General features: G+C 56.4%; 2 protein-coding genes across 10 annotated transcripts in view; both read right to left on the bottom strand.

Moving 5' to 3' along the window:
* Window positions 1-1,167: 1,167 nt before the first annotated feature.
* On the bottom strand, window positions 1,168-7,843 carry ATP6V0E2 (ATPase H+ transporting V0 subunit e2). The gene is made up of 4 exons (XM_027574962.2): window positions 7,622-7,843; window positions 6,159-6,206; window positions 3,539-3,653; window positions 1,168-2,915 (listed from the first exon to the last, which is right to left on the bottom strand). Exons 1-3 carry the CDS (start codon window positions 7,723-7,725, stop codon window positions 3,560-3,562), a joined length of 246 nt encoding a protein of 81 aa, XP_027430763.1. The 5' UTR covers window positions 7,726-7,843; the 3' UTR covers window positions 1,168-2,915; window positions 3,539-3,559.
* A 147-nt stretch (window positions 7,844-7,990) lies between these two features.
* Window positions 7,991-15,154, bottom strand: part of ZNF862 (zinc finger protein 862) — a 36,692-nt gene continuing 29,528 nt past the window's right edge. For all 9 annotated transcript variants that reach the window (XM_027573978.1, XM_027573972.1, XM_027573980.1 and 6 more), the window contains 2 exons: window positions 12,696-14,810; window positions 7,991-11,099 (listed from right to left, as the gene is read on the bottom strand). In XM_027573978.1, the coding sequence (XP_027429779.1) occupies window positions 10,924-11,099; window positions 12,696-14,810 (2,291 nt within the window). In that variant the 3' untranslated portion in view covers window positions 7,991-10,923. The remainder of the gene's footprint in view (window positions 11,100-12,695; window positions 14,811-15,154) is intronic.

Below are 15,154 nucleotides of genomic sequence, written 5' to 3'. Positions count from 1 at the left end.
CCATGATCTTCAGCATCCCTGAGCCGCTGCGGGAGCAGGGGTCCCAGGGCGATGGGCCTAGCTTAAGTTACAACAGCAGGGATGGAGATGCCGCGCAGCCTTACGGGGCATGTCCCCAGGCCCAGGGCCTGACCCGCAGGGACCCAGGAGAAGCGAGCCAAGGTCCCCTCCTCGTAGCATTCCCTTTATCTCCCAAGGTCTTTCAGAGGGTCCCACTGTCACTTGTCTTTCTCCCCTCCCCCTTGACTTCTTGGGAGGGGCCCCCTGGCATGCTGGACCTTCCCTCCTCTTGAATCACTTGCAGGAACTCGGTGACAGTTACGGGCACCCAGCTCCCCTCCTGCCTCCTTGAGAACCTCTTGTATCTGTATCTGCCCACCCCGCGATCACTGGCATTCCTGAACGTTCTTTCCCAGCCTTACCTCACACTGCAATCCACCCCATGGCCTCAGGGACCATCCGTTATCTTATGCCGAAGGCCCTCAACTCTTCAAACCCCTGATCTAACCGCTCACCGGACATCTCCGTGCGGATGCCCTGGACGCACCCGACTCGCCAGGAAACAGAGGAAACCACGGGCCACCCTTTCCCCTCTGAGACCTGCTCCTCTGTGGCCTCTCACGGAGCCCGGCTAGCCACCGGGACCAGCGGCCTCCTGATTATTGCTCACCACAGGGTCCCCCGCCCAGAGCAGCCCACACCCATCCCTGCCTCCCCCCTTCCCACAGCCCACAGGCTGGTCACCTTCGGCCCTAACTGGACCTTCCGTCGGCCCACTCGCCTCCGCCCTCACCGCCTCTCTCATCCGGTGCCCTATCGACAGGCTCCTGTCCGTGAAACACCCTACAGAAATCATTCTAGAAATCAAATAGGGTCATGTCACTCCCCTTTCGTGCCTTGCACTGCCCTTTGGATCGATGCAAGCTCCTCAGATGGTGTCCAGGCCCCTGATGGTCTGGTCCCTCATTTGTCCCAGCGCCTCCTCCAGGTGCCTCCCCACCCCTAAACCTCTTAAACTGCCACCCATGACCTTCACTGCCTGGCCCTGGAGGGCCAGTCCCTTCTGCTCATTCTGTTCCAGCCCCCTGCAGGAAGCTGGTCACTGACCCGGGGCCGGGGAGCAGGCAGACGGGCGTGCTCAGGTATTTAGGAATGAGGCAGGCCACGCTCTGGAGATCTGGGGGACCTGCTTTATTGCTCAGCCTCAGGAGCCCTGCACCCTGTATCCGGGGTACAGACGAGTGGTGGTCAGAGTTCCGCTTGAACAATCCCATGTCTTCCTTCTGCCAGGACTGCTTCTGGGCAGAACCCGGGACGGCTGTACCTTCTCCTTCAGGTCTCAGGAGAATATCATTTTCAGTGTCCACGATCCAGAGCTGCAGCTCCAAGCCTCCATCCCCACGCCCCTCTCCTGTGCCCCCCAACCCACCCACTGAGCATGTGGGAATTGGGTGGACAGAGGACCGGCAGCCAGCAAACTCGGCCTCAGCCAGGACTTGGCCACCACTCATGAGCCACTGGACGTGGATCAGGTTTTCAGGACAACCCATACTTGACATCCCAAGGAAAGGAGTCTGAAAGGGGGGGTGAGGTGGGATGTCAAAGGGAGGCCCAAATCAGAGCTCTGACCGACAGGCCAAGCCCAGAACCAAGAAATCTACATGGTAAGTATCGCAATTGACCACTGTTCCAAAGATAATGCCCACTAAATGGAATGTGAATCACATAAATACACTCAATAAATATTCAGGATTGGCGTCTTACCCCGGGGAGGCAATGTGGTGGGGGTGGGAGGGCCGGGGGGGGGGGGGGCGGTGCCTGAGGTCTCAGCCTCAACTCCTCTGGGAGGAGGGCACGGGTGGGGGTCCTAGGTTCCTTCTGGTCTGGTGCCTGCACATTCTGCCTTCCAGGCCTTGTCAGGCTAGGTGCTCCTCTACCCTCACCATCCGAGCGCAGAGCCCAGGCCATTCCAGGGCAGGCGGGTCTGGTACTGGCCTCAGGGGCCAGGATGGGCCCAGAGGGCCACAGTGCCACCCAAACCTCACCCACACCTGTCTCTCTTCATCCTAACTCCAGGCGACCTAGCGGCTGCTACTGGGGGGGGGGCGGGGGGGGGAGACTCTGAAATCCACCCCACTGCTGTCAAATGAAGGAATCCAGGCCTGGGGCTGTGCTCACCTTGAGCCTCCAGGCAGCAGGGAGCTCACCCACAGAGGAGGGACCAAGACAGGGGAGGAAGCTGGCACAGCATATTCTAAGGAGACACAGTTTTCTGAGCAAGCCCATTTAAGTGACTATAAAGAATCCTAAATGTACTGGCTTCAATCCCGACCCAGATCACTATGTTGCTTTTTGTGGGTGAATGTTTTTCCATTACTTCGACTTTTACAGAAATTTCACATCTATATGCATCCAAAAATTAAAGAATCCCAGGAGAGGACTTTGTGACACCCCGATCGGGTCTCTCCATCTCACAGATGAGGAGGCCCACGGAGGCAGGGATGCTCCCCAGGGCCGCACAGCAGGACAGTGGCAGGGCTGGTGGGAACCAGCGGACTCCCCATCCAGGGCTTTCTCCCTGGTCCAGCCCGCCCCAGGCTTGGAGCATCCCAGGCTGGACACCCCTTGTCCCCAGGACACGCTGCCTCATTTGTAAAAGGCAAGTCCCACCCGTGTCAGCTCCCAGCCGGGGTCTACCTGGGAGAGGCAGGGGGAGTTTGAGGGCTGGTATCTCCTGTTCCAGCCTGACTCAGCTGCAGGCTTCCCGAGGCCCGGACCGGATGGAGAAGGCAGGAGCTGCCAGAGCCAGGCAGATCCTGGGGAAGCCATGCAGGGACCCAGATACAGCTGTGAGGGTGGGGACAAAGGGCTCATCAGGGAAAGGACAGCCAAAGTCACCCAGAGAGCTGGGGCACCTGAAAAACACATCACACGAAAGGGTCACCTCCTTGCTGTGGAGCCCCCCCCTCACCACCCCTTCTCACACCCTCCCTGGGGAACTTCCTCGTCCCTGTCTCTACCCTGGCCTCTCAGCTCACGTCCGCTGTCTCACGGCCCTGTGCCCCAGTGCCCCCTCCCTCAGAAAAGATGCTGCACCCCCGGCCACCGCCTCTGCAGCCCGCGAACCCGCCACCGTGGCTCGGCCTGACCTGCTTCCCCTGAGCACCCGGGTCTTCCCTCAATCCCTGCTGCCTTGCATGGCACCAGGCAGGAAGAATATTAGGTGCTCTGCAACTTTTTCTTTTTTCCTTTTTTTGCCAAATGAGTGCCTGAACCTAAACATGAACTCTTGGGGCGCCTGGGTGGCTCAGTCAGTCAAGCATTGGCCTTCCCAGAGTCCTGGGGTCGAGTCCCACATTGGGTTCCCTGCTTCTTCTCCCTCTGCCTCTTCCCCACCCCCTGCCCCCAGCTTGTGCTCTCTCTCTCAAATAAAAAACAGGATGAAATAAAATAAACATGAACTCTCATGACTGCCCTGCCTGGTCTCTTGCTACACAGCAGTCCCCTTTCCCACCCACAGGGCCTGGGCCCTCAGTACCTGGGGCCGAAGTGCCAGTGGTTACTCCCACAGGAAGCGCACGTACCAGATGGTCTCGTTCTTCAGCTGCGGCCCGAAAAGGGGGTTCAGCTGAGCCAGGATCGTGATGAGCCAGCTGCCAGGGACAGCACAGTGAGGGTGAGGCAGGACACATGAGGAACCCCACCCTCCACACCCCCGCACACTGCCTCTGATCACACGGCCAACCCAGCAGATGGAGGGCCTGTGTGTGGGAGCAAAAGGCCCCGGGAAGCCACCCACACCCTAGCCAGCGCGCGAGCTTGGCCTGGGGGCTTGTGGGTTTGGGCTTATGTTTCGTTTGATGTTTTGTCGACAGATAAGACCCGAGTTGGGGCTGGGCTCTGGGATGAGAGAAGTAAGACAGCCTCCAGAGGTTATGCTGAAAGCGACTCCTGGCGGTGCCCTAGTACGTCTCTGGTCTAGGCCTCCCCCAGCCTGCACCTGGGAGCAGACAGGACAGATCCGACGGGAAGCATGTCAGAATCACCTACGTTTAGGAGCAAGATGAAGGAACCACCTCCTGTGGAAGGCTGACGACCAGAGAGCCCCACTCTGAGGCCTGCTGGGGCCAGGAGAGGAGCTGGTCAGGTCCGTGAGCTTTCCAGGGACCGTCGGCGGGCTGCACATCTGGGGGTGGGGGGTCGGGCCCCACTGGCATGACTGTGGGTGCCCACGGGAGCAGGCCCCCAAAGACTCTAGAGGGGCACGGCTTCACATGCCTGACAGGTCCCGGAGGTGCTCTACCTGGTGCCCTATCAGGAAGGCTCTAGCTGTTTCCCCTGCGTGCCCCCAAGGAGGCTGTCAGAAACCACAGCCTGCTTACCATCCGCATGGTCCCCGAGCTGATATTTTGTAAACATAATTTCTAGGCCTAGCATTCTCTTAAGCTGCCCCGCCTTGCCGCCTGCGTGCACCTGCTCTGCAGCCAGCCTCCCTTTCCCAGATGTCCAGACGGTGTCTGCAATTACGCACAGGCTGAGCATATGCCTGTTCCCAGCCACCACCCGCTCTGTCCCAGTCTCTGAGCCAGCAAACCCCGGCCCCTCCACGGCCCTCCCTGGGACCGATGAGGACATTCTACCAAGCCCTGAAGGACCAAGAAACAGCCTAACAGGCCTTAGAGACGCTCTGTGTGGGGAGAATTCTGAAAAACCATACACACTCATATATGTAAGCGGACATCTAAGAGTCATCATTATTTTTAACAAGTTTTATTTTTTTGTTGTTAATAGGAGGTAGAAAATCTTTAACATTAGATAAAGTGAAAGGAGAGAACCGGCTAACAGGAATAAATAGTTGGTGATCCAATTAGATAAAACAGGTTTTAACTACAAAACATACCCCAAATCTGAAAGCAATCACGTAAAAAATTCTTTAAGTGCGGGCCTTATGCTATGTATTTTGAAAAATTTGAGTCTTGAGAAATATTCCAGTCACTGTTATTTCTCAATTTATTATTCCAGTTACTTTTAAAACAACCCATTACCTTTTAAAGAATCAGTAGCTCATCACCGTTACCTGTCCTATTTTTTTTTTTTAATTTTCCTGGATTATCGGTCTTCTCTTTTGTTTTTTTTAAAGATTTTATTTATTTATTTGTCAGAGAGAAAGAGAGAGAGGGAACACAAGCAGGGGGAGCGGGAGAGGGAGAAGCCGGCTTCCCGCCGAGCAGGGAGCCCGACGCGGGGCTCGATCCCGGGACCCTGGGATCACGGCCTGAGCCGAAGGCAGACGCCCAACGACTGAGCCACCCAGGCGCCCCTCACCTGTCCTATTTTGACTGTTCTGAATTCAGAACACCCCAACTGTGCCAAGCCTACCTCATAAAAAGAGTGTATGGGACCCAGGATGATGGGAAGCCATACAGGCTTCCCGAGGCTTGACTGATCACCAGAGAGCCTTCCCTAAGAACCAGAACTTGGGACTTATTCCCTGGTTTGGCAGGTAGGATGATTTAAACATGGAGCAAGGTGACATAAAAGGACTCGGGGTGGAAGGAGGGGTGTCTTTTTCCCTAACGGGGGAGGTACTATGGTGAATGGCCGTTTTAGGAAGAGAACATCTGGGCATTCGGGACCTGGAGGCTGACTCCCTCACCCGGCCCAGGTCCTTGGATCCCTTGGAACTCCTCTTCGCTATCCCCAGGGCCCCCTTCCCAAGTCTGAAGACTCCCGCCCATCTGGTGGTTCAAAACCGGCTGCATCACAGATGCCCGGGGCATGTATTAAAAAGATGAACTCCTAAGTGCAGACTTGAAAACTGTGATTGAGTGGGCCTAGGGCGTGGCCCTGAAAGCTGTGTTTTGCAGTCTCTCCAGGAAAGCCTGACGCCCAGACTGAGCTGGCTCACTGCATTCACTACACTGCAGCCTATGGACGGGACAAAGCCTGTTCAGGTGGCACATTTGGAAGCAGACCCCAAAGTCCAGGATTTCCAGCCCACGGCTTTCTCTGCCGTCTGAAACTGCAGACTAGGCTGCAAACTCTCCTAGGCTTTAGAGACTCAGCCTTTCAAAAGTGGAACCTGTCACCACCAGGACAGAGGGGAGAGCAGGGCTGGGGAGAGGAGGGAAGATTTTGAGCCGGGGAGCAGTACTTACAAGAGGTAACAGCAGACTGCGGTGGCTACCAGCATGGTGATGATCACTCTGCAATGGAAGAGGCTGTCAGATCAGGATGGGTGGAACCAGCACCCTCGGAAGGCCTGGCCAGGGCCAGAGCTAAAGAGCTCCCGGTGTCGGCCCCTTTCCTGCTGGCCTTCCTGATGCCACCTGAACACAGGAGGCTGAGTTCTATTCAGGGTGAGAATTGTAAGATGGAAGATAAAAACTCTAAGGGTCACCTTAGGGGGAAGCCCACCTTGCCCACATCCAAGTTGTGTTACGAACTCCCTTCATCTCCCTTGTCCACACCCACTCTTTCCCCATCTTAATGCAGCACCACCACCAGCCCCAGCAGCATCTGCAGCAACCCACCATGGAGTGGTCTCTGGAATGCAAACTTCACTGGGCAAAGGGATGGAAAACAGAAGCTGGCAAGAGGCAAGGAGACCGTGAGCCACTTCTGAGGTGCGTGAGTCGTTATAAAGGGAGCAAGGACTAGCTACCTGTGTCCACACGAAGTGGACTGGAGACAGAAGCTTAAAATGCAGCAGGAGAGACTTCAGTTAGACAGAACTCACCAGGGTTTGCAGAAGAGGTGAGACACTAAAATGGTTCACAAAGTAATGCCGTGGGACCCCCGCCCTGCAGATCTTGAAGAGCAGAGACCGCACCCATCCATCCAAGCAGCCTCCAGCCAAAGCTAAACCTAATCCAAACCAGGCCCCCCAGGGCCCCTGGCCTAAAGCACCTGAAAGTCAGTGCCAGAAAAATTACACTTGATCCATTCTTTGAACATTACTAAGCTTCCTGGGCTAGTTCCGTGCTGGGCACTGGGGTCTACAGTGGTGAAGGAGACAATCTTCCACCCAGAGGAACTTGTAATCAAGAGGAGAGAGCACTTCGTAACTGAGGATAATAAGATGCAGACACTGCTAAATGGTGCAACAGATACAGAAATCTGCTAGGGGCCCTTCAAAAAACAGTAACACCGGCTAAAAATTATTCAATACATAATACGTGCCATGCGCTATAAGAGTCTTACAAGCATAAACCTCGGGTAGCCCTCACAGCAGCCTTAAAAGGCAGGTATCAGCCTCATCCACATTTTACCTATGAAGAAAGTGAGGCCTGAAGGGGTAGCATTCGCTCAAGGTCACTGCTGGTGAGGGGTGGACAAACCGCATCAGGCGCGGCTCACGGCCTCTAGCTTCACTGGCTGGAGGGGGAAAAGGGGAAGGCCCCTTAACTGCCTCCGGTGTCAGTCGGCTCTCCCACCTTTCCAAAGCACCACCGGCTCTGCCCTTTGGCCCCGACCGCCTGCCTGTTGGCGAGCTGAACGCGGCGGGTGCAGAGAGGCAGGAGTGCGGCGCCGGGCGCGCCTCGGCCCAGGGCTCACTGCACTGCTCGCCGCCGCCCGGGGAGGGGTCCGCAGGGAGGCCAGGCCCGCGCGCCATCCTTACCCGCGGTTGGGTCCTTTCGGCACGAACCAGGGCCCGGCGATGCCGATGAGGCCCCAGAACGTGGTGAAGATAATGACCGGGAGGGCGAAGGAATGAGCCGTCATGGCCGAGAGCGGGGTGCCCAGGCTGGGGCGCAGGGCCGAACAGCAGACGCCCGGGCGCGCGGGGTCCCGGCCGGGCAGTGGGCGCCGAGCATGCGCAGCAGGACCGGGAGGCCCCCCGGGAGCGCGCACAGTCGCCCCTGCGCAGGCGCGAGCGCGTCACTCCGGCGGGGGCGGGCTTGCCGAGCCGCCCGATTTAGTTAGCTTCGATCAGCTTTTGATAAGCTTTGACCCGCGGGACTTAACAGGACCGAGGCATGTGCCGAAATAAACTCTGCTTTATTCAGGTAGCAAAAGGTTGAGAATCAAACATGGTTTTTTAAACCTCATTTGCACCTCTTTGAAACAGGAAGAGGAGAGGACATCCCCTTGCCAATCACCCTGAGTATCCTTTGCTGACAGACACCTGCACGCGGCAATTGGCCAATCTTCACACCGTCTTGCCAAATACTTAGCACCCTAGGAACTCCACGTGGCCTTGAGAGAGAAGCAAAGGTCTAGAGTAGGTTATACTGTCGAAGATGTCTGGCGAGGACAGGGGGATGAGGTCGCTCCCTCCCGCCTGGTCTCTATGGCTACTGGAATCAAACCATCGGTTATAATGCCGGTTAAAACTCAGAACGTCAGACCCTGTGGGCAGCAGTTATGGGGTGTGGGTAGAGATGGGCGGAGTGCCAGGATCAGAACGTGGAGATGCTACGAAGATTACAGGAAGGAAAGGGGAGTGGAGGCGTAGCTAGGACTCTGGCCAAAGGCTTGCTCCTTCTATTCCCCGTGCCCTTCAGCTTTCTTCCTTGTGAGGCAAAAATAGGACGGCTCTCCAACACGGGTATCTCCAGGCCCTGGATTTGAAGCGCAGCGAGTGTCTTGAAACAAAACAAAGAGCTCGGGTTGGGTAACAGTCTCCGGTAAGGGTGCTCACCACGTGTCAGCCCTGGGTCCTGCACAGAAAGGTGGGTAGTTGTCTTTGCCATTAGCTAGCATGCCTGCGCCCCCATGAGAAATGTGGATAGTGCAAACCTCTACGATAAACAGCATTTTCGGTCACCCCCTCCAAGGGGCCCAACCTTCCCAAAAGCTGGCAATGGAGGCTTCCTCAGTACATGGATGTGGCGGCCGGGTGCTTCCCTACCTGGCCTCCACCTCCATGCCGAGAGCAACACAGGGAATTGTGTGTGTGGAACTCACACACAACACTGCTTAAGGGACTGGCCTCATGCTCTGAGGATTCTTAAAGAATGGGAGAGGCCATGGGGAGGAGGCTTGCCAGAAAGTCACCTCAATTTGGAATCTAGGAATAGGGTGGGGCTGACAGCCCCCCACTTTGAAGGGTCTTACTCTCTTCCATCCCACCAATTCACACCCACAACACCTAGCTTCAGGCAGACTCCTAACTCCCACAGAATCTTCTATGAATGGGGGAGGGAGGCCCGGGCTCCCATCTCCACGGTATGGCCAGAGCTGTAGCTGCAAGGGCCCACAGTATACCTCAGACCCTAGACCATGGGGCTGGGAGAGAGACATTTCCACAGGCTAAATACAAGGCAGAGAGTGAGAGCGAATTCCTGGCCCACAGCTAAAGAAAACAGGAAGGCGATGGTGTTAAGGCTAAGTGCTAAGGGTGGGTGGTGGGAAGGGAGAGTCAGAAACATCAGGAACCAGGGGGACAGTGGATCCCAGCACCACCCTAGGACTGGGAGGAGAACAGACTGCTGGTTAAGGGCCAGACAACTTGTACTTACAGCACAGGGCAGGGACCCCAGATGCGAGGCCGGGACGCACCATTTCCTGCCTGTCTAAAACTCGAAAGGCAGGGGGCAAACAATCCGTGGTTAGGAAGGCAGGACCTAGGCCCCACATCATCCCCACCAGATAAGCAGCCTAGGAACCTGCCAAAATGAAACTGCCCTGGAGGGGAAAGTGCTTTACTTCCGGAAGGCCGGAGAGATGGGGTGGGGGTCCTAAAGTTTGAGTGGGCCCACAAAGCTCCTGGAGGATCCTGCGGACAATGGCCCATCCTTAAGCCCTGGTCCCGCGGATCTGATCGGCACGTATGGGGGGAGCATATTTAACAAGCACCCCTAGTGATTCCCAGGCTGGGTCCCAGAGCAAAATCGAGAAGAGGGGCACTTTGGGAGCACCTCTTCCCATAGTAAGGACGTTGGTAGCAAGAGACAAGGACAAGGGCTGAAGGCAGCTGAGCCCACTCTGTGCCGCCCGAGGTCTGTCTTTCAGGGAGCTGGAGACGCTGTCCATCCTGTGGCAGACCAGGAGCCAGCAGGCACTTGAATTCTCTGCTGCCATGTCATGGGGAGGGAAATCGAGGCACCGAAAAGAGGAAGGGATTAATTATGGTTGAACCTCTGCCTGCAGCAGAGCTGGGGCTGGATCACAAGCCTCCCCAGGGCAAGCTTGGACGTGTCCACTCCTCAGGAAGCCAGGCTCACGTCCAACACTGGTGCAGGTCACACAGAAGGGCTGCCACCGGTGAGAAGCAGCAGGCTCCCTCCCGTAAAGCCTTTCCTCCATGGTCCTGGGGCTATAGGAGGATGACCTCTTGAGTGCTTTGTGCAGAGGGTTTTGCTTGCCTCATCCTAAGGGAGGCCCTGGGAGGAGGTAGAGAAATTCTCTGCTGTGAGTCTCCCGTTTGGAGGAGAGGCTTCCCTGCATCTGCCATGGAGCCAGGACGACCGATCCCAGAGCCAGGCCAGTTGTCCCCAGAGCCTGGTCACCCTCCGCCCCTCCCCAGGTGCCTCCTCTATGCCACTGCAGCTCCCCAACCATCCGCGGGGGCTGGGATGCCCCCTTAAGCCCCTCCCCCCAACAGTCTCTCCCACTTCAGAGAAGTCCTCTTGCTCCCAGAACATGGGGTGAAATCTTTCCTGATAGGATCATTTCCTGAAGCACCTTAAAGATGAATTTGACATCGGAACCTTTCGGCCTATTTCAGTGCTGTGAGGTCACCGCTACTTAGAGAGGGGCCTTGGTGAACAGGCTTGTGCTCCTGATTACCCTGCCTCTCCGGGAGGTGGGCTTAACTATCTTGTCACTGCCCCCTTCTGGTGTTTAGAGTCCCCCCAAACGAAGATTCTAGGGTAGCCTAGATTCTGCAGAGAGCCTGTCACCATGATTCCAAGGGGCAGGGCAGCAGGGGGTCTCCAAGGTGATCCCTAGGAATCCTGCTCCTACGGGAGCTCTCTGTCAGGACAGCTCAGGGGCCTCTTGGCTGGTATGGGGGTACAGGAGTCTGTCGGGAGGGTCCATGATGCAGTCCTTCAGGATCTCCACTGGCTCCCTGTAGGATGGAATGGGTGGCTTTCGGGTCACAGCCTCCTCCATATAGAGCGCCCCCATCTTCTCCTTCCTGAGCCCTGCTCCTTGTGTGAGAGGAAAGAGAACCCACAATTACACTGAGGGGAAAACAGATTGGATGATGATCCCCTTCCCAAGTCCAACTGCACCCCAAGGTATGCTCGGTGAGGAAGGCATGCAGAACAGGCTGGAGACGGGACAGGGGCTGCTCTGGGCAGGCCAGATCTAGTATTGCTCTGGTCATCTCTCGCCCTCGGGCGCAGGTTTCACCTGGGAACCTTCTGTGAATGGGGGAGGGAGGCCCGGGCTCCCATCTCCATGGTATGGCTAGAGCTCTGCCCTCCAGGGGACACATGGCAATGCCTGGAGACACTTTTGATAGCGACAGCTGGGTGAGTCCTATGGGGACCCAGTGAGTACGTAAGGGGTGCCGGTCAGGGATGCTCAAGATCCTACCACATATAGGCCGGCCCTCACAGTGAGGAATGATCCGACCTTCAGTGTCAACGGTGCTGAGGTTGAGAACCCTGCCTGGGAAAGAGGACCTTATCATATCAAATTGGGTAGTGTCCTCTATTTGCTTCAGATGTACCCGCCCCACTGTCCCAATGAGAACATACCTGAGAGTGTCTTTCTCCTTCACCCCCACAGGGCTGGATGTGGGGAGCAGCTCACGCAGCAAATGCGTGGGTGAAGGATGCACTGCCTGGCTCCCCACCTCGGCCCTCCCTGTCTCTTCTCTCCACTTCGACCCCAGGCCCCTCCCCTTGCCCAGCAACAGGATAGGGGCCACTCTACTTCCTATGGAGCCTCTGTCAATCCTGAGACCCAGTCCACTGCTGACCACAGACCAGGCGGTAACCGACGAGAGCACAAGTGCTGGAAGGAGACCAGCAATAAGAAGGTGTCAAGGAAGAAGCTTCACTGCTGTCACTGGGAAGTAAAACATGACCAGCCTGGAGAACTTCTTTGGTTTTCAGTGACTACTTGAAAAGAGGAAAATGTCTTGCCTAAGACTCGGTAACGCACCTGCCATGTAACATAACTTCCCCTCCAGCCCGGTCCCCACTCCAGCCCTCCAGCCTAGTGCTCCGAGGGGACTGTGAGGCTGTGCTTCTCACAGACACCTCCCCACCCGGCATGCCCCAACCCTCTCCTCCACCTAGCACCTTCTTCATGGCTACTCTGACCTGCACTGACTTCTTCCCTCCCGAAAGAGTCTACCCAGCCCCTCAGAGAATGTGCTGTCACTGCCCTAGCTTGTCCGGTGCTCTGGTTACTTCCAGTAGTGGGCTGGACCTTTCCAGAATGCCACTGGCATCACGTGCCAGATGCTGTGCCCTCTTCTGAAGAAAAACCAAAGCACAATGAGGTGAACTGGCCCGAGGTCAGCAGAGCCAGAATTTGAGCCTGGGGCAGACTGGCTCTGAAAATCCGTGCTCTAGCACTATGCCCCGCTGCCTGCAGTGTGTGTGTGTGTCCCGCCTGCCTCACTGGATCAGAAGCTCTTTGAGGGTACGTGTCACATCTCGAGGACCCACTGGGGATACCTGAGACCAAGCCTCTGGTGATGGCTGCCATTGCCAGGCTCTCCCAGACTTCAAGGCCAGCATGGGATCGGGAAGGTAAGACTGCCCGGGGACTCCGTCACGTGTACTTACGTGCCTGGGCACGGGGCGGCCCTTGGGCACACGCGTAGACGTGGCTGAACCGCCGGCCCGAGGAGGTCAGGTACCAGTGCTGGATGGCAGGCTGGGGGTCGTACTCCGTGACTGCCACCCCGTTCACCGCTGTCATCATGAGCATGTTGATCACCTCGTTGGAGAGTTTGGTCCTCTCATCAGTCCTGATCCGGTTCATGGCACTGAAGCCCCGCTCACAGCAGGAGGCGGAGACGGGCACGCACACCACTACCGCCACGAGCCTGCTCAGCAGCGGGAAGCGGTAGTGCTGGGCCAGGGTGTTCTTACACAGCATGGAGAACGGGAGGTTCCTGCCCATGGCTTTCAGGCCCAGCCACTCCTCCAGGAGCGCCTCCTCGCTGTATCCTGCAGGGAGGGAGAGCTCAAAGTATCTGGCCAGGGCAAGAATATCCTCATTCCCAAAACTGGCCAGTTCCATCCCACTTGGCCAGGCCGTGGTGTCAAACACCTCCATGTTCTTGAGCTGTGGGGGCCGCGCCATGTCAAACCTCTGCTGGAGGTACTCGATCCCAGTCAGGATCATCCTTTCCCGGTCCACCTGGAAGCGCTGTTCCGCCATCTCCATTCTGTCCAGGAAGATGCCGTGGAGCCGCCCATCCCGGAAGCCGGCATTGAACTCTTCCTCTTTGGGCCCCGCCTGGTGACGGAGGGTCTCCAGGGCTACGTAGGCCCGTCCCAGCGTGGAGTTCACCTCTGTAATCAGCACGATCTCCTTCTGGCACACCTCGGACAGAGGCCTGTAGATGCTCAGGAAGTCCAAAAGGAAGTGGCAGAACTTGACGAAATGGAAGCTCTTCATCAGCTTCAGCATGCCTTTGGCCCTGTGCCCAGTCTGGCCCCCAGCCTCCGCCACACCCTGGAGGTGCCGGGCCAGGGCAGGCCAGCTCACGATGAGCGCATTCAGTGTGCGCCTCTTGCTGGCCACCCACCTGATGGCATTCAGGTCCTTGAGGCGGATGATCTCCTGCTCCAGGGGAGCTGCGCCTTCCTGCAGCTCATTCAGCCTTTTGTTTGAGGACTGATAAAACTTGAAGACCGTTCGAATGTGCCGGTCACACTTCTTCACCAGATCGATGCCCCCACATGCGTCTACCACAGCTAGGTGCAGCCGGTGAGCAACACAGTGGACGGGCAGCAGCTGGGGGATGACCTCTTGGAACTTTTCCACGAGGCCGCCTCTGCAGCTCAGCGTGGTGGAGCCATCGGTTCCCAGGCCCACCACCCAACCGGGCTTCCGGAAGGGGATGTCCAGTTCATCCAGGGCAGAGATGATAGTCTCAAAGTAGCCATCCACCGTCTCACTGTAGAGAGGGGCCAAGGTGATGTAGGACTCTTTCACATCTATCCCCTTAAAGTAGCGGAGGTAAATCCCCACACAGGACTGGTCCGAGGCGTCTGTGGAGCTGTCCAGCAACACGCTCACGCAAGGGGAGTTCCGGACATCCTCGAGGATCTCCTTCTTCAGGGTCTCAGAGATGTACTTGATGAACTGAGTGCATGCGGTGCGATTTCGGTACTTGCCCAAAATCATGGTCCCAGTGCTTTGGAGGAGTTGCAAGATCTTCTCAAAGTCATTCAGAGGCCTCGAGTGGTACGCAATGGAGTAGGCGGCGTTGAAGAAGTGTTCCATGTTCGCCATCAGGTCGCTGGAGATCTCTGGGACCAGGGCAGCCGGAGGGGCATCTTCCTTGATTTCAACAGTGTTGACACAGAGCTTGTGTGCTTTGCTAACCTCATGGTATTTTAAAGTCTCCACTTTAAAAGGCCCCGTGTAACCTCGGACTAACCGGGACGATTTGTCGTGGAGATTCGGTCTTTCTTTGCAAGCTGAGCAGAAGAGCTTGGTCTCCTTTGGGTCAACTACTAACCATGGGAACTGCCCAAACCATGACCTCTGAATGGAACGGGGTCTGTAAGTCCTCTTGATTTTCCTAGGGCCATCTATTTCGACTTCCCAAAGGCTGGAATTGCAGTAGGAGCTACAGGTCTCCAGAGAAGTTGCTGGAGGCACTGCAGATTCTACAGCCAAGGCTTGTGTGTCTGCCTCTCTTATGGCCACCATCTTCTTCTTCCCTTTGGAGCAAATAAAAATGAGCTCGGTTTTGCTGCCTAGAACTCTGCAGTCTCCCATCAGTTAAGACATCCCAATTTACTGAGTATCCCATATGAAAAGCAGAGTTGACTGTGATCCACCTTTCTAGAGATCATTAGTGACTTCTCTTTAAACCCTTTCCCATTATTATCTATGCAAGTTAGCTTGCTCCCGAAGAGATGTGTGCTAATCCTTGTGGGCTCTTTAGCCAGCCTCCCGGTCGCTAGCCACACAGCTACCCCGAGATCATTGGACATCAGCCGCTAATAAGCTTAACCAGCCACCTTGGCTATAGATGCTATTGGATAAACAGGTGACTTCAATC

Source organism: Zalophus californianus, chromosome 12 (assembly GCF_009762305.2).
Source record: "Zalophus californianus isolate mZalCal1 chromosome 12, mZalCal1.pri.v2, whole genome shotgun sequence".
NCBI classification, from domain to species: domain Eukaryota; kingdom Metazoa; phylum Chordata; class Mammalia; order Carnivora; family Otariidae; genus Zalophus; species Zalophus californianus.
This window is presented reverse-complemented; position numbering and strand designations above follow the sequence as displayed.